Source organism: Lontra canadensis, unplaced genomic scaffold (assembly GCF_010015895.1).
Source record: "Lontra canadensis isolate GAN:19392208 unplaced genomic scaffold, GSC_riverotter_1.0 scaffold113, whole genome shotgun sequence".
NCBI lineage: Eukaryota > Metazoa > Chordata > Mammalia > Carnivora > Mustelidae > Lontra > Lontra canadensis.
The window spans coordinates 1599944-1621290 of record NW_022631107.1 but is presented as its reverse complement, the minus strand read 5'-3'; the positions used below and the strand labels follow the sequence as shown (position 1 = coordinate 1621290).

Below are 21347 nucleotides of genomic sequence, written 5' to 3'. Positions count from 1 at the left end.
CTGTCTTACTCGGTCTGTGCAGACCTTCTCACACCTTCCTTTCTAGCTCCTGGAATATTTAACCTGGGGTGCTCAAGTACTAAATCTGGGCTTATGCTAAAGTGGCCTGCTCGTGATACTGTGTCATGTTTGGCGTTGATATAAATCTTGAACCACCACCAAAAAAGACAGCAAGCATATTTACTTTAAATTAAAAACCAAACCAAACCTATACAAACAAGAGCAAAATGTCCCCTTCTTTTCACTGTTGCTCCCTGGGGGTTCTTCCCTAACCCATGCAATCCCACGGCTTCTGCATGGGAGGCCCACGGTGTGAAGAGGATAGCACCCTTCCTGACTTTCTCAAGATCTTTCTTCCAAGTGGGTTTAGTTGAGGGGCACGTGCAACTGGGTGCACAGGCTGATGCAGGGTTCAAGCTAATGGGTCTGTTGTACCTCTAAGCACCACGGAAGTCTCACAAGAAAAAATACAGGACTCGAAATGCACATCGCGCCTGTTCTAACTCCGTGTGGTCATATCACCCACTCCTTCACTTCCCAAAGCCCTGCTAGGTGACGAATACTACCGATGCCAATGGCAACATTACAGAGTAAGCCCCAGCGTATTGGACTGTTGGCTTGATGGGGTGACCATTTTGATGGGAGTCAGTTCCTGTCATACTGTGCCTTGCCCTCAGGGGGGGGCCCTGACAGGAGCTGGCACAAGTCCTTTGTCTGCCTGAAAGGGATATACTTTCTCTGCAGACCATAGCTCCTGAAAAACAAAGCCTATCACACATCGGGCGCACTCCTATTCCCTGTGTTGCTTCTGGAAGAACACTAGGTTGTTCTCTTGAACAGATGAAGAAAGAAAAGCATACAAAAATGTGCTATGAGTTTCCGTACCTTTCTCTAAAGTACATTTTCTCTAAAAAATGCACATGGTTTCCCAGGGTGGGGAAGGGTATCGGGTCAACAGAATTGCCTTTTTGTCTTGGGAGGAAAGCAACAAGACAGTCTGGAACCATGTTACTTTGTGCCATACTTGGGCCATGAGGCTGTAAGAGCTAAGTAGGGTTTTATCATCTTACACCCAACTTTCACTGTGGAAATAGTGAACTGACAGGAACCCACTGATTCCTTGAAGAGAGTTCTTCACCAACCTTATTCCATCATTTTATAAAGCTTGAAAGAGCAGTACCTGCCTACTTTCAATAGACCTTCACACAGAGGCCGGGTAAGAACAGCACATCCTGCATGTGAAGGTGTGGGCTACAAGCATTTAGCAGGGGTGACTGCTCATGAAGCCAAGCTGCCTCTTGAGCTTCCTTAAAATTCTTGGAATTAAACCTTGCACGAGCGGCGGAAGCATTCCTTAATTGCTTAGCCAGCACTGGTGTGTGCATTTACATTCATGTCACCGCATGTGTAAGGCCCACGGTGCCACCACAGGTTACACTTCTCATTTCCATTGTAAAAACCTGTTCTAGAGTGTTCTTGTTTGTCATGCTAGCTATCCCCCCCAAAAAGTGGTTTTCCTTCACATCAGAATAAAATGACCGGGTGGATTCTTAACTCTTATGTCAAGTTTTCTCCTTTTTGAAGAAATGATATTAAGAATTAATTATGTTCTAAGCTGTAGGTTGGTGGGCTCTTCCTTTTAAAAAATCCCCTCTCCCTCCTCCTGGCTCAATGGAGGAAAAGAATTTGGATAGGTTCAAAATTTAGAGAATATTGTTTCTATATTATCAGCTTTTTGTTGAAAATGGGACCTCAACAAAACATTCCTTCTGGAACCCAGAAGTTTACAGTCTCTAAACTGCATAAGAAGGCTCCTGAAAGACTCCTCGCGGAGAAACCAGGAAGGCACAAGACAGAGCCTATGTGTAAATCCACGCATGTGCAGACATGCATACACCATGTGCTAAGCCCCAGGAAAATCAACGCTAGTAACCCAAAAGGCAAAGCTAATAGTAATTTGGCCCAGGCTCAGTGCTAGGTTTCCTACCTAGGGCATTCCAAACATCAGTATTCCTTCAGTCAATAAATGTTTATTGAGTGCCTAATAATAACCCCAAAGACTGAGGTTATAAGCACGAGTGTGGACAGAACGTAAGTCACACACGGCTAGGAGGTTTTGGAATAAATTCCTGATAAATGTACACGATGGGCTTGTCTCTGGGTTTAAAGACTCCTCCTGATGTTTAACTTCCTCCAACAAACTGTGCACAGGACTGGACACAGAGAAGAGGGCAGAACATTCTGTTGAGAGCAACCATGGTCCTCTGACTTTTTCTTCTCATGAATTTGGAGGCAGGGAGGTTGAATGAGCTGGGTGGGCTTAGCAGGAAGAACCAGTTCCTCTGTCCCACTGGCTCCAGGCTCTGTCCTTGGCTGCTGGCGGGCCCCACCATGCCTGTGAGTGTGGTCTCACTTGATCTCTGCTGTAGAACTGTACTTTTACAAACTGCGTGCGCATTTGTGTGCTCACACATATTCATACCATCTAACTTAGGAACAAGGTTGACAACTGACAGACCTGTCCTGACACTAAGGTCATCAAATAAGCACCATCCTTCCTGGACCCCCGCTGACCCCAAGTGTGTTCCTTGGTGTTGGAGAAAAACAAAAAGTCCCTGACCTGGAGACAACCAGAGCTAAAGGAACAGATGTTGCCTTTCCATCAAGTTATCGATGAAGAGGTCTCCCATACCAGAGCAACGTGGACGGTGAACTCCACTCCAATGCCAACGGAAGCGATCAGGATGACCACGGGCACGGCGCTCAGCTTGATCCCAATGAGGCCCATCATGCCAAAGAGCTCGACCGTCATCAGAGCCAGGACTGTCACCTTTAGGAAGACGCAGGGGATGAGTGGATGGGCACAAACACTCCAAGTGCTGACAGCAGGGGAGGGGGTCCCTCCAGATCAAGAGTAGAGAAAACACCTGGGACCCAAATATAACAAACACACTGACTCGCTTTCACTCTGGGCACCTGTCTTTACTTTCTAATTCACCATGTCGCTGCTGAGAAGAGAGACTTCGGGACAATTTGGGGATAGCTGCTTTGGGCCAGCAGCCTGTTTAAGGAGTACAGAAAGGCAAAGCTTAGTGTTACTACCGCAAGCTGTTTTTCCAATGTATCTGTTCTAGAAAGCAAAAAGTACAATAAAAAAAAAAAATTCACAACTATTCCCTTTGAGTCATCTAAGAATTACACAAACACGGACTGGTCCCTAGGTACAAATTTAATATACTTTAAACCAAGGTATTTCCTTCTGTTTTGATAGTAATCATCAGAAACTGTCCTTGAATTTACAACAGAATTGAAACTTGCAGAGTTTTTGGTTGCCTGCCTCCATCCTAAAGAAAGCAGATAGGACGGGTGAATAAAAAGTTCTTTCTTTGACGTAAAGGCAGCTCTGCTTTTGTTCAGAGAGTGCACGGGTTAAGAGAGGATGCGAAGGGAGAAAGGGGACTTCTGGTCAGCTGACACGGGTCAGGTTACAGGCGCCTTCACTTTGAAGAAGTGAGGAGCAAGACGGGTGGACAGAGCAGACAGCTCAACCCAAGGAAAAGTCCTGTTTGCCTTCCGTCGGCCTTGTAAACATTTGCGCAGAGATGGAAAGAAAATCTGCAAGGTAGCCTATGGAGTTTCTTGGGCCAAAGGGGAGAAAACACAAATGAAACAGTAAACTTCCCACAGATGGAAGAGAAGGAGTGAATGAACTTTCCGGATTGGGGGTGGGGCAGTGGACAGCGGTGTCAGGGAAGGACGAGTCCAGAAACAGTTTCCTTTGCTTTCTTTTAAGAACCTAATGAAAGATGGACGACATCAGTGACTTAAGTACCATGAAAACCCCTACAGACTAAACATTTACCTTTTAACATACCTGCTGCACAGACGTATGATGCAGAAATGAGACCTGGTCTCTGTTTTTATAATTGTGGCATTTTGAAGGCTATACCACAGTTCGTGGAATTTAAACACTGCCATGATTTTATTAGACTCCACATGAAACTTACTTCAGATCTGGGAGTATTATACTTGGAAAAAGGATGCCAAAAACTCGGCTAGTAATACTGGTTCATCAACGTCCTTCAAGCTTTAAAACACGCACAACACACAAAACCATCTCAAAAATCATTTTACCCAGAGACCACTATCCTAACTTCTCTAATTACCTCCCCCACCCCTTTTCTAGAAGAATCTTCTCTATGTTAGGTCTGGGATGTAGTCACAAAAGGACCCTTTAAGTTAAAAAAAAAAAAATTAGTTACATTTGTATTTAATAAATGCTCAGAGTGTTTGTGTTTAATAAATGCTCAGAGTGGTTATAGAGAATGTGTTTTAAAACTTCCTTGTCTTTACACAGACAGTTGAAAGCTGTAGGCCAAGGGACACAAGATGAAGGCCATTAACGGCTCTACCTGGCCATGAACCTCGCCACCTCCCGCAGTATAAATATAGCAAGGGTGATGCAATCTATACCCTCCTCCAGAGGCCCAGACATAAACACAGCTTCCCGGCTGCAGCAAGAGCTAGGCCGAAAGGAATCTGACTTCCACAAAAACCCTGCGAATGAACTCACAATGATCCCGGCAGTCCAGGGGTTCAGGAGGAAGACAGCACACACCAGGAACGTGCAGGCCAGCACCACACTGATGGACAGCAGGAGCCAGTGGCGGAGGCCGATGTACTGCTCCCAGAAGAGGAAGGGGTAGCCGTTGGGGTAGCTGGAGAGGCCCAGGCTCGTGTAGTTATTGCAGATGGTTCTGACCTTTTCAATGGCTTCCACGAAGTCTGAGGTGTCCCGCAAGCCGTTGAGGTAGAAAGGGAACTGAGCGTATTCAATGGGCTCTGCTGCTGGGACTGGACAGGGAGACAGCGGGAAGAGGCCACAGCTGAAGGCTTGGGGCAATGGGACGGGGGCGAAGGGGCGTGACCTGGGTACCGGGGAGCCACCTCACGCCCCAGGGCTGGCCCTCCCAGACCCACAGCCCGCTGCTCTGGGATGACCAGAGAAGGGACTCTGCCACCAAGTTCCCTGACTGTGCTTCTTTCAACGTGAAGCACAGACTGTACCGGGATGGCCTTTGGGTCTTTACAATCTTAATCTCTGGTTTAAAAGAGTTTTAAGCAATGATCAACATTTGATTTTTTTTCCGGTGGGGGAGGGGAGGAACCTGGGCCCTGTGTATTTATTTAAACTTTGATTTTAATCTTCTCGAAGCAGTCACTTTTGTGATGGGTCTAAACAAGAATTCAATGGGGGAAGCATTTTTTGTTTGACTGACACAAGGGAAAATACTAAGTTCAAACTGTTTTCCTCAATCACTCACCAGAACAAAATAACTCGAAAGTCATGCTTTCCTGCGAAAAACGCTTAACTTTCTTATCCTTTTAGTGATCTAACACATTTAAACCTTGCATGCTTCTTTTTTAATGCAATGCTAAGTCTTCAGCAGCAGGGGAAGAAATCCTTACACAACAAGCATTTAGTTACTGCCGTTGTGTGTTCCAGACCCTTTGGGGTCATTCAGTTGACTTGCTAAACATGATTTGCCCTATTATAATCTCAACTATAAATTTTCATTAAGACAAGCCTTGGCTGCTTGCCACAAGGCTCTGGGGTTTAGATACAGAGAAGCACAACCCACTTCCTCTCCGGCCACATTTGCAAAGGGACCCGTCTTCTTTGTCACGTCCTCCCTCGGCCTCCTCTCCAAGGTGGAAGCTACTAATATCTCTAACATCAATGCAAATTAAATCCATACCGGACCACCTTTCAAAGTCAGGGCTGAGAGGGGAAAGGAAGAGGACGCTGCTGTATACAGGCTATTCTGCTCGGGTTTAAACAGCTTTGACAGAGTACAGGTGCTTGGTGGCTTATAGGAATGACCCAACTTGCCAGAAATTCCTTCAACACCAGAGTTGACAAAGCTAAGATAAACATATAATCCCCAGCGATAAAACTGTGCAATAGTAAAATAACACTCGACCTGGAGGCGTCCCCAGCTTTCACATGGAACAGCTGGCATGAAAGAGAGCTGCCTGGTGGGCGTCCTAGGGTGAAAGCTACAAGCGGAGATTAGGGACTCTCATTTCCCAACGTGATAGAGCACGGGTTGTATTCCATTACACACCCTCATCTGTCTCCCAGAGTTTTCAACTCAAAGAAATATATTGTTCTGTTTACACTTTTGAACCCTGGGTAGCGTCAGCAGACGAGGGCCATGGCCGAGCCGGGGAGAACAGGGCGAGGCCCCACGTGGCGGGCCCCCACAGAGGGCTACTTACTTCTGAGTCTGGTTTCGGGCATGTAGTCGGCTTTGTCGTGCACCCACTCGGGACGGTGAGGCCGGATGTTGGCCTGGGAGGCGGCGTACGCCACAGGGTCGTTGCTGACCCAAGCGGTCAGGTAGATGTAGAACGCGCTAGGGTTGATGATGCCGTCCGCGTCCACCAGGCGCCGTTTGGTCAACTGCAAAATGGGAAGAAGAAGGTCCTTCAGAATGGGGCCGGGGAAACACACTCCTGTCTGGAGGTGGAAGGAAAAGCAGAGCCCTACACAAGCATCTACAACACAGCGGAGGATGCCCCCTCTTTGAACATACAAGAAATTCCCGTCAGAACACCTTTGGTTTCTTTCAAAATGCACTTATCGGAGGATGCCATAATCGGTGTGTTTGTAACGCACAGACAGTTCCGCAGATGGTCCGGGGATTGACTGAACCAATTAAATCTGAATGCTAAAAGACTGTCTGCAGCCAAGGCAGAGAATGAACAATCTGGAGAAACATATTTATAGGAGGGGAAGGGGGTAAAAAAAACCTGGCAAGAATCCCCATACACGTCTGTGTGCAGTTAACCTCTGCTGTTAACACTGAAGGAAATGCCACCCAGTAAATGGAGGAGAGCTATAAAAATAAAACAACATCTGTATAAATTTTGCTAACACTAGCCTCCTATGACCTGTGTATTCACAAAATGCCCATCGCCAGAAAGTGGAAGGGATTGGTGCACAGCCACGGTCCTCTGGGTACCCCGATTTTGGAGAGAGGTGGTCCCACTCCGCACAGCCCATCCCAGGCCACAGAATACTACGCTCCCTCTATCTAAAGTAGGTCTTGGGGCTCTGCTTAGGTGCAAACACTGTGAGAGAGACACACACACACACACACACGCACATCCACGCACACTCATCCACAGAAATATATTTTTCCTGTTTACTTTAGATTCAGGCCTGACTCCAGTGCTTTTGGCCTTCTCAACAAAATGAGAAACACCAGTGACAGCAGTTAATAGAGAAAGAGTAAAGGAAGAAAGAGTCGAGTGACAAAACGAAATTTCAGGGGTCTGGATTCAATTAATCCCCAGGATATGGAACAACTGCATGTCTTCAAGCCGTCTCTGGAATTACAGAGCACAGCTCATGGCCTCCGTGCATGCAGCATGCTCTTCTCCCTCCCAGGCGCAGGAAGTGATATCCGGGGGCTGGGCCCAATCGCATTTGTTCCACGGTGTCCCTGGTCCCCAAGGCCAGGCCCGGCCCGGCCACCATGCATCCCCATGCTATCTCTCCCACAGGCTCCTCTGCCCACGTCCTTGTCAAACCTGACAGCCTGCTGCACGGGGCCATAAAGCACCAAGTTCACACTCCATAATAACTCTCAACAATGTACTTTGTAAATCTGTCACCTTTAATGCCAACAAAAAAGGGGAGACAATAAACAGAGCTGCTGGGAAGATCATTAGCATGACGGTTTTCTGCCTGAGGGGGAAGCAAGTAAGCTAGGAGAGCCGGTAGTAGCGTCGGACTCTGAAGGGTCCAAACACGCTCCCCAATATGCCTGAGAAATCAAAAGGGATACGCTGGAATCTGAGCATCACAGCGAAGATGCAAGTGCAGTCGGAGATTACGATTACGGGAAAGAAACAGTCTTATTACCCAGGGGAGTGAGCAGAATGGCAAGGGCACTCAGGTTCCAAGGACTGGCATTTGTTTGCCCCACTCATGACAGAGCCTGAGTCTGTCCTCCTTCTCCACCTGCTGGGCCGGGGGACCCCAAGGAATCGAAGGCAACCAAACCTCCCAGGTGTTCTCTGCTCAGTGACGCCATGGGAGCTTCCAGGGTGTAGAGGGCGGGGAGAGTACCTGGCTGATGTCAATGGGTTTATCACGGCTGCCAGTCTGTACCAGGAGTTTGTAGGCAAGGACCCCATCATCCGATCCATTTTTGTAATTGTTTGGCATGATTTTCCCAGTTTCCCAGTCACTGTCAAATGCATCCTGAAGTCCTAGAAAAGGCAAATGTATACAATGTATTAAGATTCTTCACCGTTATGATCCAGGCAATAACTGGGTGGGCTGAGGACAAGGAGCGGGTATCAACCTTAAACACTCTGTGTGCTACTTGTTTTCTAGTTCAAGTTCAAGTGACACCCTTAGATTTTTCATGAATGAACGTCAGGTTGCTAATAATCACTGCTTCAAAGGTAGAAGAAGGGAATACTTGTTTCTAGGAAACAAATATACATGTTTTACCTTTACACAGAAAAGAAACCCCCTCTTCTCTCCCCAAGGCTATTCCGAAAGAAAGGACGGGAGAGAGCTTGGGGGAGCGGCGGGCTGGGTGAGGAGGAAGCCGTACAGACTCATCAGGCAGCCGAAAGGTGCTAAAGCCGTGGGTTCTTCAGTACAACCAGAAACCCACTCAGAGGGGGAAACGCGCCTTCGAACTCCCAACTTCAAACAGCAACTCAGCTGCTTCTCCAGCCCAGGGTGAGTGAACACGATTCTGTCAATTTGTTCCATCTGTTCAACTTGTGGAGCTAATACAAGCTGTGGGATCGGCTGCCAGGTTGTGTAAAGATCACAGCCAACACCTATTCACTCTCCACTGTTCCTCTTTGCCACCCTTCCTCAGAGGGGGGGTGTGCAGGAGGGCGAGGGAGGGATCTCGTGAGCGCCTGTGTGAGCAGGGAAATGCCTCACGGGGTAAATTTGGATCAGATTGAGAACAGGAAGCCACAGGCCAATACAAGGGGGCTCTGTGAGAACAGATGACAAACCGCAAGCACAGGGAGGGGAAGGAAAGGGCTTTCTGGGTGTGGGGGATGGGCGAGCCCACCAGCCCACCACACACAGCTGCGCTTGGCCTCTGTAATCAAAACCATCATTACAGACCTGATGGTTTGGCTACAGCTGTAAAGAGATAAGCGTGCTGGAAGAGAAAACAGGGCCCTGGTGACCCGGCCTTAGGGGCTGAGTGATCCCGGGTGCACACGCTCTCCCCTGACTCCTCCACCTCCTTTCCGCGGCCCTGCTCCCCACCCTCCCCAATTCCCTCCCAAGTAGAACTCCCAAGCCCCAGCAGCTCAGGAAACCACATCTTTTGGAACAGGCTACATTCGCAGAGGTTAGACATGGCCAGTAAGAAGGGAAAAGAGTTCATTTCATGACATGCCTTGAGTGACTTCAAAGACACCCCCCCCCAATACTGGTCCCCTCAGTGCTTACAGTAATTAAGCCCCGGGGGTTTGAAGCAGGGGGAGAGGGAGCACAGGACCCTGTCGCTCTCTTTAAACCTTCCTGCCCACATTGCCGTGGGCATTGTTTTTACACGAACAATGTGGGGATGAGGCCCCGAGGCTCCGTGCTGAAAGAAGGCCCTGTCTGGGGCGAGCGTGGAGGAGCAGTGGGTGGGAGGGACCACCGGCACAGGCCGCGCTCCCGACTCTCAAACAGACTGTTTTTCACAGCAAGGCAGGCACACAACAAGCGGTATGGAGCAGATGTGATTTTATTACCTAAAACCTTTTTTTTGTTTTTGAAAAAAAATAAACAGGAGAGGAGAAACAACCCCTCCTCCCTCCCCACTCCTCCAAAAGAGACCTGGTCTGTTTTCTCCACCTTAATAGAATTTTCATCACTTCATGGCCTGTGTGGGACTTTAACCCTTTCCCTCTTGACCCCGTCAATCCTAAGGAGCCACTCACGCTCAGCGAGCATGGGGCCGTCCCAGCATTTTACACTCATCGCCCTTCTTAAAACTACCTCGTGAGACAGCCCTGTTAGCCTCACGGTTCCCGCTTTACAGATGAGGAAACTGAGGCACAGAAAGCAACGTGACCAAGGCCACCCAGCAGGGCTCCAGGGCAGGCTTGAACCATGGTTGCTCTAAATCACCGGAGCACACAGAGGTACTTAGAAAGTTCTCCGCTAAAGACTGAATACGGTCAGCTGAGTTACCGTCAGCCGAGTTACCGTGCGCACCGATGATGTCTAGTGGTAAACAGGGTTCCAAAAATGTGAGTGTAGTTTTAAGATATGTATGCACTAAGAATGTGGGGACACCCTAGAGTGAGCCAAAGGAAGAAAGATCGGATCTGGGGAGGCCAACCCTGTGGGCGGCTCAGCTCAACTCATCACCGGCACCGCCAGGCTCCCGCGCCATTTGCCGTACTGGAAATACAAACACGAACGAGAAATAGTCATTGATCTTATGGAAGAGTGAAGTCCTTCTCATCAGATTATTTTATTTTCTGACTAATTACCAAAAAGCTCAAGGAACAATGAACCGGCGGACTAAGAGTACACGTACAACATAGGATTCTATACACAAAACGAGGGACACGGATTTGCCTCCGCTGCCCGTTGGCCAACATTTTATGCTCTAACACATGCACACTGTAGAAGAGATTTGTGACATTTTACCTACTTTACAGCAAAACGTGAACATTTCAGCTAGAACTTTTCTCTTTGCTAAATGTTATTTTCTAGGGCAAAGTTCTCAGCTACTTATTCCAATTGTCAATTTCTCTTTGATAGGGGACCCTAAGAAGGAAACATTAATTTAAATTTTATCTGGACAGTTCAGTGTGAAACACAAACACCACTGGCTCATGATACGGTATGGTTTTTATCTGCAATTTTGCCTTACTGGCATGTGTGTTTCAAGATGACCTGGGGGTATTGCCACTATTTTTATGAGTTAACCACCACCCCCGACCCCCAAACTAGTGGGATGTTGATAAAGACCAATAGCATGACATGGTTTTTAGTGATAATTCCACCAAAAACCAATGAGGCCTCCCAACACTTAACAGCCACACAAATGTTTTTGAACAATTCAAGGACAGCTGATTCCTTGCAGGAAGTGTTCAAAGACCCAATCTACCCCTTGACAGGTCTGAAAACCCTCTAGGCAGCCCAACCGTCCCGTTATCTGGCCGTTCTGTGTCCAGTGCTCTCTGGTGCACCTCGTAAGAGTCACACGCAGAGTTCTTGGGCTGGCTGGGGCCCTGACTTGGGAGCACAATTGGGTCTTACTTGGTCTACGTGGGTGCTATTTGCTTAGCAATCAAAAGAACATGATTCAACTGCACCTTTAAAAAAGTGCGGTTCTCGAGTCCAACTGCTTTAGGTCTTTAAAGGGATGAAAGCATAGGGATAATTTACAATACACTATAAAAAGGTTAGCCCTCGCCACTGCCTGAAGACAATACCCTCTGCCCTCTTCCCAAGCTCCGCCTAACATGCCATATTGAGCGTCCAAAGGAATGGCTGAAGACACTGAAATCAATTCTACAATAACCCTCCTTTGCTCAGATACGGGCCCTGCTGCCGATCTCTTTGTCATTTGTGGCAAGCTATTTGCATGTCTTTGGCCAATGCGGATAAAATGAAAAGCAGGGAATCTCTCAACTGTCTGGTCCTGTTTGGACTCATTATCTGAAAGACACAGCCTCCCAAACTACTGTAAAAAAATAAGACTTGGAACAAATCCACATTAATCTCGGGAGCATGTTAAAAAAATAACATTAACGTCACGTAGTTCTCTTTGCCCTCCTCAAAAGAAGAGGTCAACTCTGGTATACGTGTATGAACAAAATTCTAGCGACAGAACTCAAGGCCAGCAACTGTATTGAAGAATTTTCAGTCAGACTCAAGTTGTTTACCATTTGATGCAAACTCCCAGGGAAATTGGCTGCTTAATCTTTACCTACAAGTGTATTGACTTAAGACCAAAAAAGGCACTCGAATCTGTGTTTAAACAAGCCTAATTAAGTGGGAAATTAAGACAATCATTTGGATAACTTAAGCCAAAAAATGTTGGGGGCCATAATTATTTGGGTATTTCACTAAAAGCATTTTTGCCTGAATTGTGTGGATAATTATCTTGATTCCCCACTTCACTTTGCATGTGACAACATGGAATAAATGAACAGATGTTCTTGGAATCACTGAATACATTCATATTCAGTCAGCAGTTAGGAGCAAATTTAAGCCTTCTTTTTTTCCTCCAGTTGACTACTATTTCCTAGAAACGTTTCTAAGGACAAGTTAACAAGTTAAGAAAGGCATTTTAAAGCAGAATTTGATTATGAAATACTGTGAGATGTGATTAAGCACTGGTAAGTTTATTTCATATGCCAAGTCAAAAGATGGTCAAAATATGGAATGTTACATTATATTCACAGAAGATGCAAAATTTACCGGTGTAAGTAAAGTCATAATTTGTCAATACGTCAGTCTAGAAATTCCACTGACGCTCTGATTTCACTTGATCATCAAACTAACCACCATCCAAAAAAAGAGCACTAGAGGCATCCAGCTCCCCATTTTATAACACACTTTCCCATTTCCTAATATGCACCCATAAATTCTTAATAGAAGTTCCCGAGTCCCCCATCTGAATTGTTTGCATCATTTTATAGGTAAAAGCCAGATTTGGGAGGCTGTCCCAGAAACAGTCTATATAAGAATTTTAAGCAATACTTAGAAGTCAATGAAACATGGCAGTGTTACGTTATAATCTAACGCTTTAATAGTGAACAAAGGGAACTTGTGGAAACTGAACATACCAAAGACCAAACGGTGAAAGTTTACAAACGGCGCACAGCCTCTAGCAGCACCTCACCTTGGAGCCAGTCTCTGAAGTAGTGCAGCCACATTTTGGGAAGCTGTTTATTTTCTTCCAACATGACATACTTCACATTGCTGAAACTCTTGTGAAGGTCGTAAAGTAAGTGCTGGATATTCGGGTAGTCTGCTTTCTGGGTGACTATATACATGTTGTAGAAAGAAAAGTATTTGAATTGTGCAGCAATAAAGTCGTATTCTCTTGTTTCCCGAGGCACAATGTCTGTAAGGTCCAGCCCATCGCGCACTCGGGTGGTCCCATAAAGGCTGACACCCAGCAAGCCCAGGAAAAGGAAGATCACCACGACCTGTAACACAGTAAGAGGCACAAGATCAGACCCAGACTGTCCCTTGACAAAAGGAAGCTGTTTGGTTCAGACCTCACTTTTACCCCCACAACGGCCCTGATGAAGCATGTAGGGGTCATTCTCCAGAGAGAAAAATAAGTAATTATAGTAATCACATTTTAAAACAAGCTCATGAAAAATAAAATGTTTACAATTGTTGATCTAAATTCACAGAAGCATTTGCTACATAGAGATTCACTCCTGTAGTGAGCTCATTAAAATGGCCCCACATGCTAAACGGACTGACTTTTTAGGAGGCCTGAATACAGCACACCCAAAGAAGCAACCTGATGAATTCTAAAGGAGACTGTTTTGTTATTTCTTGAAGACAGGAAGAATCTCCTGTTTTGGTAGATTACCTTGGCTTTTGGTTTCAAGAGGAAAGGAGCATAATGTTTCTCGGCAAAAGATGAAAGTGTCCACTTGGTGCAGGGGGGCTCAAGGCAATGGAGGCTGGAGTCGGAGAACTGGGAGAGAAGGTCCCTTGTGGAGCTGGTGCTCTCGGGGCTCTGGCAGCTGAGGGTATCCTGGGTCATGGTGACGGGCTGCACGGAGATCTCGGAGCGTGGCTCGGCAGTGGTATAGTACACGTGAGTGTGGGGGTCGTACTCTGTGCGGAGCTGCACTGTGGACTGCATGGTGATCTGGGTTTCATGGGTGAAGCTGTGGCTGCTGTAAGGGGGCGGGGGGCTGTAGCGGGTGTTATCATGAGTCTCCGTGTAGGCCTGAGGTTCAACCTGAATCACTCTGCTGACGCAGGGGCTAAGAGGGGAAAATATGTTGAAATGGTACAACTGAAACAGGGATACAGTGCTTTCATTTTTGCCAATGACTGACAATATCCATTTTCCGTAGTTCTAATTTAGAAGAAACATATCATACTGCTGAGCTCCGTAAACACCACCAATATAACCATCTGGACATAGACACTAGTAAGTCAAAAGAGGCCAAATGGATGGCCAATTCTGAATGTGACTGGCAAAATCAAGCTGCACGCTGATGAGCCCCTTTCAAAGTACAATTCCTAAAAAACACACAACCCCTCCCCTCAAAACCCCACAACACCCCAAAGGCTGTATTTTTTTCTGGATGGCTGGTTTTCAAGCCTTTGTTCTGCCTGAATCAACAGAGATACGACACACTCCCAATAATCAGCCAAAGTGATCCAGAATAGAAATAGCGAGCTTGTGGATCACAACCCCAGAGCTGTGAGTCTTTAGTCAGGGAGGGGAGAGCCCCAGTGACGCGATATCCCCAACAGAGCATCCTCTGTCCATCATCTCCTCTGCCTCCATGACATCCGTACAAGCCCAGTAAACTATACTTTCTTCCAAGTTGACAGATGAAAGAGTTCTCTAACCCTACCACTCTGTACCCAACAAATAAAGGCCACAGTAATGAAATTGTACCTTGTAAAACAGCAGAAAATATCCAACCTCCGGTCCTCACGTCGATACAAATCCATGCTGAGAATCGCAGGAAAAATTAGCAGAACCATAGCAAAATTGAATACCACTACTACAGCGGCCTGGAAGCAGGGGGGAAGAAAAAGTAGAGGTCACCAGTATGTCTCCTCCCAGTCAGAGGACTGCTCTAAAAAGTTTTCAACAACATCCTTTCAGTTCTCTACTGAAGTGTTTAAACTTGAAATAGATGTTGGAGTTTCTCAACATTTTCTTCTCTTCCATCATTAAGAGGCCATTTGACAGGAACAGGCCCCGTCATTCTGATCCTTTCCATCTCTTAGAATTTCATGAACCCATGATGTACAAACACAGGAACGAAATGAGTCTTGCTCACAACCTAACCAAACCAAATCTACAAAGGCAGAATATGGAATATACTTGAGATGTTTTAATTGAAAACAAACATTCTCCTTTCAGAATATTTCTAAGAGTTTCACACAACTCTGATTTTATACTCAGAGTATTTATATGTCAAGTGGATTGGGTATATCAAAATGTCACCTTTAAAACATGAAATAAAATTTCAAACACGTCCCCTGAGGTTTTTAATAGGCACATTCCAAATAGCCTCGGGAGTAGCCTGTGGGGTGTGTGAGCACAGTAACATGAAAGGTCAAGGAGAGTGAGGCAGAAAGAAATTCCTGTGTGTGATTATAGTATGCAGAATAAATAAGTACAGATTCAAAAGTCACTCCATAACCTAGAATAAACACGGGGCTAGATTCTGTAGTGCTTTGGCAAATCTCCTGCTGACCTAGTAAAAATTACACAATTGGGCTGTTAATAGGGGAAAGTCAACAGAGGACAGTTGAAAGGGCTCTCCCATTCAGACAGGAATGGAAAGAAGCGGCACACACACACACACACACACACACACACACACACAATCCAACTGGAATGCTAAGTCACCAAGAAATCATCAGAAATTTTTTTGAAAATTAAAAAGTCTCAGGAAGTTTTCCAAAGAACTACTCAGTTCTAAAACGTCCTCCCACTGGGTAAATGTCTCTGGGGGAGAAAAGAAAACCTGCTTATAAGAGATACGCAACAGAATCAGAAGAGACCTTTGCAAAGGGCTTCTGATAATAATTGTGAATTTATGCTCAAGGTGAAAGATCAAGGGTGAGGTCTGGAAAGGTACCTTTCAATAATTAATTCCCTGCCAAGTCTACAAAACCAAAAAATCATCAAGAGTCTTGTTCTAAAAATTACCTAACTCCTCTCTTCTTAGTCTGCTTTGAAACTCCTCACCAACTTGAAATATTTGAAACCTGTGAACTTAACCGCTCTAATGAATGGTCTTTAAAGGCCTGCTGGATTGACTTAATACGAAAATCACTATTTTGACTAGAGGATTCATCTTAGAGACAAACACTTTAAAAAGGAAAGTGAGGACATGGTGCTGGGAACTGGAGACACAGAAATAAGACAAGAACTGACCTACCAAAAACTATAATCCAGGCTAAGAAATGTAGTAATAGGGGTGCCTGGGTGGCTCAGTCATTAAGCGTCTGCCTTTGGCTCAGGTCATGATCCTAGGGTCCTGGGATTGAACCCTGCATTGGGCTCCCTGGTCAGTGGGGATCCTGCTTCTCCCTCTCCCACTCCCTCTGCTTGTGTTCCCTCTCTGGCTGTGTCTCTCTCGCTGTCAAATAAATAAATAAAATCTTAAAAAAATATATAGTAATAAAAGCTTGCAAAGGGTTCCAGAGCAGCTCAGAGAGGGAGGAGTTCCCAGGTAGGGGTATGCAGAGACAGGGGGCAGAGGGCGGTGGGTGGTCAAGGGAGGTTCTCAGGGAGGTGTAGAAGACAAAACAGGCATCGGGTGGGGCCCAGGAGGAAGGATGTGCCACGTGGAGGAATTCCACAAGCGGTGTCTAAGAGGGAGACCCAGAATTTTGTTGTGGGCAGAGAAAGGACAAAGGGGGAGTCATGGGAGACCAGGTAGTTTATACACAATTCACTCAATCCCCACAGCAACCAGGACTGCCGTATTCACTGCTGTTAACACTAGTACCTAACAGAGACTCCACAGTGCAAAGGATGGTCACCGGTCTATGGTTACGGAGTAAATCAAATTTAGACACAGGCTTGGTGTTGAAGCCCTCAGCCTGACTGAGACCTGGGAGTTCTTGTCACCTGGTCACCTCCTGAGAGGATGGACACAGGCTGGGCTGGGTCTCCTGACCAAGCTAACCACAGGGATGCTGGCAGGGATGGGTCTGATTCTCAAGATTTTTCAGGAAAACTCAATCCTGGAGGTGGAATCCTTTCAGCTTTTCTTTCTATGATCAGCATGTTTAGAATTTGGGGGTGGAATGCGACAGAACACTCCCAGGCATCTCACTCTGGACAAAAGTTCCTGAGGCTGCAGAACCCAAGCAGCCCAGGTGCTCTGGCAGGAACAACACTGAGGCTTCCACGGTGGTTGGGGACACATCTGCTACCAGCTTTATCCCCTGGAGGAATCTGTGGAGGACATGAAGAACCCCCAAACTCTGAAGAGTAGCATCCTATCTGCACTCGCTGTCAAGTGGCATGTTGCATACCTAGGGAGGACATAACCGGACAGGAAAACGGCACAACTTCCACGTCCCATTCAAGTGCACCCAAATGGTAACGACCAGCAAGCAGCAAGGACTTCTCAGCAAGAGAGAAGTGTCACTGCTGGTGCAAAGGGGAGTCTAAGACATTGTAAAAGATGAGAAGATGATGGGGATGATTTGAACTGTCAATTGATTCTAATTACTGTGCTTGAAGGAAATGTCCCCACCCACTCTGTCCACTCTGTCCCACCCCCCACCTGTGGCAGAACACCCACCGGTGCCCTGCTGAGACCCTTGCAGAGCAGAGACAAACTGACCCTGCCCAGAGGGCCCTCATCTAGAACTCCTCACTGTGTGGAACAATACAGCGTTCTGTTCTGGGAGTTTCCATTGAAGAACAAATCCCATTCAGGTACCAGCAAAGCCCCAGTGCAGGGCACTGGTACCCAAAGAATTCGACGGTGCCATTGCTTTCTGCTATAGAGGTAGCATTTGGACAGATGGATGGAGATTGGTAAGGAAGTCTAAGACAGTTTCTTTGGGAAAAAATAATTCTATTTATTTTGGTGAAGTTAGACAATTGCGAAAGTTCCAAAAAGACAAATCCTAAATTAATATGGATTTATTACTGGACAGAACCACTGTAATCTCTTTCTTTTGAGGCTTAATCTATAGTATCCTGAGAACACAAACGCAAATGGATACCTGGAGGCACCACTTAACCCAATTCACTAAAAGAAAGAGAAGCTATATCACGATCAACTTTGAATGTCAATATATTTAAAAGGAAACCAGTGTAAATTTCTGATGGCTACAGCAAAAAGCACAGCACATTCACTCTCTTTTCTTCTTACATTTTCTTTTTCTTTCCTTTTCCTTATTTATTTTTTTTAGTTTGTTTTTTTTGACAGAGAATAAGCCAGTAATATGGGAAGCCAGTCATTAATACATGAGGACTTCTGGAAGGCCTCAGTTTTCTAAAGTGGTACCCCAGGGGCTTGGAATAGAAACGCAAAACTCACAGTACTCATTTCATCTCGGTAAGGTGCTTGCTTACCTTGGGAGAACTTTAGCGTACTGGATTTTCTAAAAGGCGTAAGGGAAACTCATGTAGCTTTTCAGACCACCACACCATAGGGTATCATTAAAGGACAGTATGCCTTGATGAATCATCAGTGTACTGAGAGAGGAGAGGACAAAATGAGAGAGAGACACACAAGAAGAAATGAAGGAGTGTGAGGCGGAGCAGAAATAAAGAGCAGTGAGGAAAAGGCAAGCGGAAAAGGAGAGAGGTGGGAGAGGGTCTCACTGTGACAGGAGGGGGACAATTTCTCAACACTGGCGTCTGCTGCAGGTGAAGGCAGTAAGATTGGGAGACTGCAGACAGGCATACAGATATCCATGCAGAAAGGCATTCTAGAAAGGTAATTGTCCCAACACTTAAGCAGGCACCTTTCACTTGTCTTCCACATCACTGAGCAGTTAGGCAGCTAGACATGTTTTCATTTTCTTATTCAGATTTAACTTTATCCATTAGTTCACTTACTACTTCTACTTTTAGATATTTATAATAAACCCTTTATTCTTTTCTTTTCTTTCTTTCTTTCTTTTTTTTTTTTTTTTAATATTTTTCTTTCGGGGGTGATGGTTGCAATAATTGGTACAAAAATCTTTTCTCGTGTTCTGTCTTACACTAAGTATTAAGTAAGTCTAATGTCCCAGACACAGCAGGATCATTAGCTGCTCAGGTCTTCATTAGCCATTGCTGAAATGAAATTCAAATATGAAGACTACGAAGGAGCTAAGAGTGTGGACAAAAGCATAAAGAGAAACCAAACTTATGATTTGTCAGTTTCTCTTCCTGGTCACAGGAAATCGAAATCACCCTTCTGGTGATTAACAAGAGTAAAGCAGTAGGAAGAAGCTGGATATAACAACAGCTTAAAAAGTGACCCCAAGGGGCGCCTGGGTGGCTCTGTTGGATAAGCGACCCCAGCTCTTGATTTTTGGCTCAGGTGACGATGTCAGGATTGTGAAATCGGGCTCCACGCTGAATGTGGAGCCTGCTCTCTCTCTCCCTCTCTCTCTGCCCCTCCTTCTTAAAAAAAAAAAAAAAAGTTGATACTCAAAGTATTTTCCCTTAAAAACCTGGCCATCTCATAAATTATCATCATACTGAGAGATGACAGATGATATCATACTGACAGAGAATAAGGGGGGAAAGCCGCCGCTCCTCTCTTGGAAAACAGTTGAAACTTTAAAGTGTGAATTTAATTCACAAAACTTCGGTAACATCTTTGCAATACCAAAACCTGAAACCATTTGGGGCTTAGGAGGACCCCATCCCAAACCGGTCAGTTAGCGTTCTTCCTCCGCTGTGCTGACTGGTGTCAGGATTCCTCAGAGTTTCGAGCAGCCGCAGAGCCCTGCCAGCACTCCAGACCAAGCACAGAATGGACCAGAGCTGTGTCCCCAGCCTAGGGAGCTCTCCATTCTTACCGTTCGTATAAGCTGGCTCTCTGCGCCAAAGAAATATCTTGGTGGCCTCTAGGTGTAGAAGGGCCTGGTTTGGGAAGAGAGAGCAGAACAATGCAGGAGCCACACTGCTCTGCAGAAGGAGGGCGGAGGCATTTTGACTTTTCTTTGCAGCCTGAGAGGAGAGTAGGAGACCAAAAGAAGAGAGAGGGCTGGAAGAGACTGTGGAGGAGCTAAGGGAAGAGGTGGTGAGTGCGGGCCCACTGACAAACCCCTACAGGCGGAGGATGGCCCCTACATTTGGATGGTGGGAGCTAGTCCAGCGGACCCTCGAACAACACGGGTTTGAACCTCACGGGTCCACTTCGAGGCTGACTGTTTCCAGGAAACACACTGCAGCACTCGAGATGTATTTTTCTTTTCCTTAGGATTTTCTTAATAACGTTTCCCCCTAGCTTATTTTGTTGTAAGAAAACAGATGGATTAGGCATGTGTTAATTGATTGTTTATGTTATCAGTAAGGCTTTCGGTCAACAGCCGCTATTAGTAGTTAAATTTCAGGGGAGCTCAAAGTTATATGAAGATCTGACTGTGTGGGAGGGGTGTCAGCACCCCCAAACCCCCAAACCCCACGTTGTTCAAGGGTCAACCGTACACAATTCTAAGTGATCACCTGGCCTGGTCTATACTGCAGCCTCTTCCTCTTGGTCAGGAAAACCTGCTCTGTACAACTGCCTTGTGTTGGTGCTGCTTTAGGGAAACAGAGAGGGTGGGTGGTGCTTTAGGGCTGAGGCAGCCAGCAGGGAAGCCCAGTGGGCAGTGGCAGCAGGGACGGCCACGAGCTAGCCATACTGTGGATGAAACCAGAGGACTTCTGGCTGTCCGGAACAGGGGGGCTTCTCAGCACCCTATACAGAGTGGCCCTTGTGTTGTTTTAGTCTCACTATACAGCGAAGGACCACTCCCTAAGGCAGCAGGTCCTGGGGCTATCTGGGCCCCAGTCATCTGGGCTCTAGGACTGAAAGAAGGGGAAGAGCCCTGGGATGTATTTTAGAGGGAGTGTTGGGCTTGTTGCATCAGGAAGCTTCTACCGGAAGAGCCCCAGGTGCGGACACGCTACCTGGATTCTGGCAGCAGTACCGGAAGCACGTTAGAAGGGGAGGGGAGGTGGGCTGCTCGGCCTCCGTGCGGTGCTCGCAGCATGTTTCAGCACTGCAAACTCACCTGGAGGGAGAAGGCTCGCAGGGCGGGGATGGGGATCAGTGCGGCCATAAAGAAGGCGGTGACGTTGCTGATGGAGGTGAGGGCCACGCTGGCTCCCGTGCGCTTGAGGCACTCTCCAGTCCTGTCCTGAGGACGAGAAACCACAGTGCTGAGAGCTGCACAGTGCGGGGTCCCCTCATGCCACAGGTCGGGCTGACAGTTCAAATTCATGACACAGGGAGACAACATGTAGTTTATCATGCTGACGTCAGAATGGAAGAAAGGGTTATCTCTGCCCACCCCTGATACTGGCATCGAAAATGCTTTCAGGACTACCTATACAGTCCTGTACCGTTCCTGACTACCGCATCCAAAGCACAGAGCTGCGAGACAATCACTG

The 21347-nt window shown here is 46.5% G+C and overlaps 1 protein-coding gene across 3 annotated transcripts in view; it reads right to left on the bottom strand.

Moving 5' to 3' along the window:
* The window catches only part of PTCH1 (patched 1), a 68164-nt gene that overhangs the window by 8766 nt on the left and 38051 nt on the right, over positions 1-21347 (bottom strand). For all 3 annotated transcript variants that reach the window (XM_032840519.1, XM_032840518.1, XM_032840520.1), the window contains exons 12-19: positions 20969-21094; positions 14667-14785; positions 13617-14019; positions 12909-13218; positions 8141-8283; positions 6283-6466; positions 4574-4854; positions 2693-2830 (exon numbers count right to left, since the gene is read on the bottom strand). In XM_032840519.1, coding sequence (XP_032696410.1) covers positions 2693-2830; positions 4574-4854; positions 6283-6466; positions 8141-8283; positions 12909-13218; positions 13617-14019; positions 14667-14785; positions 20969-21094 — 1704 coding nt within the window. The remainder of the gene's footprint in view (positions 1-2692; positions 2831-4573; positions 4855-6282; positions 6467-8140; positions 8284-12908; positions 13219-13616; positions 14020-14666; positions 14786-20968; positions 21095-21347) is intronic.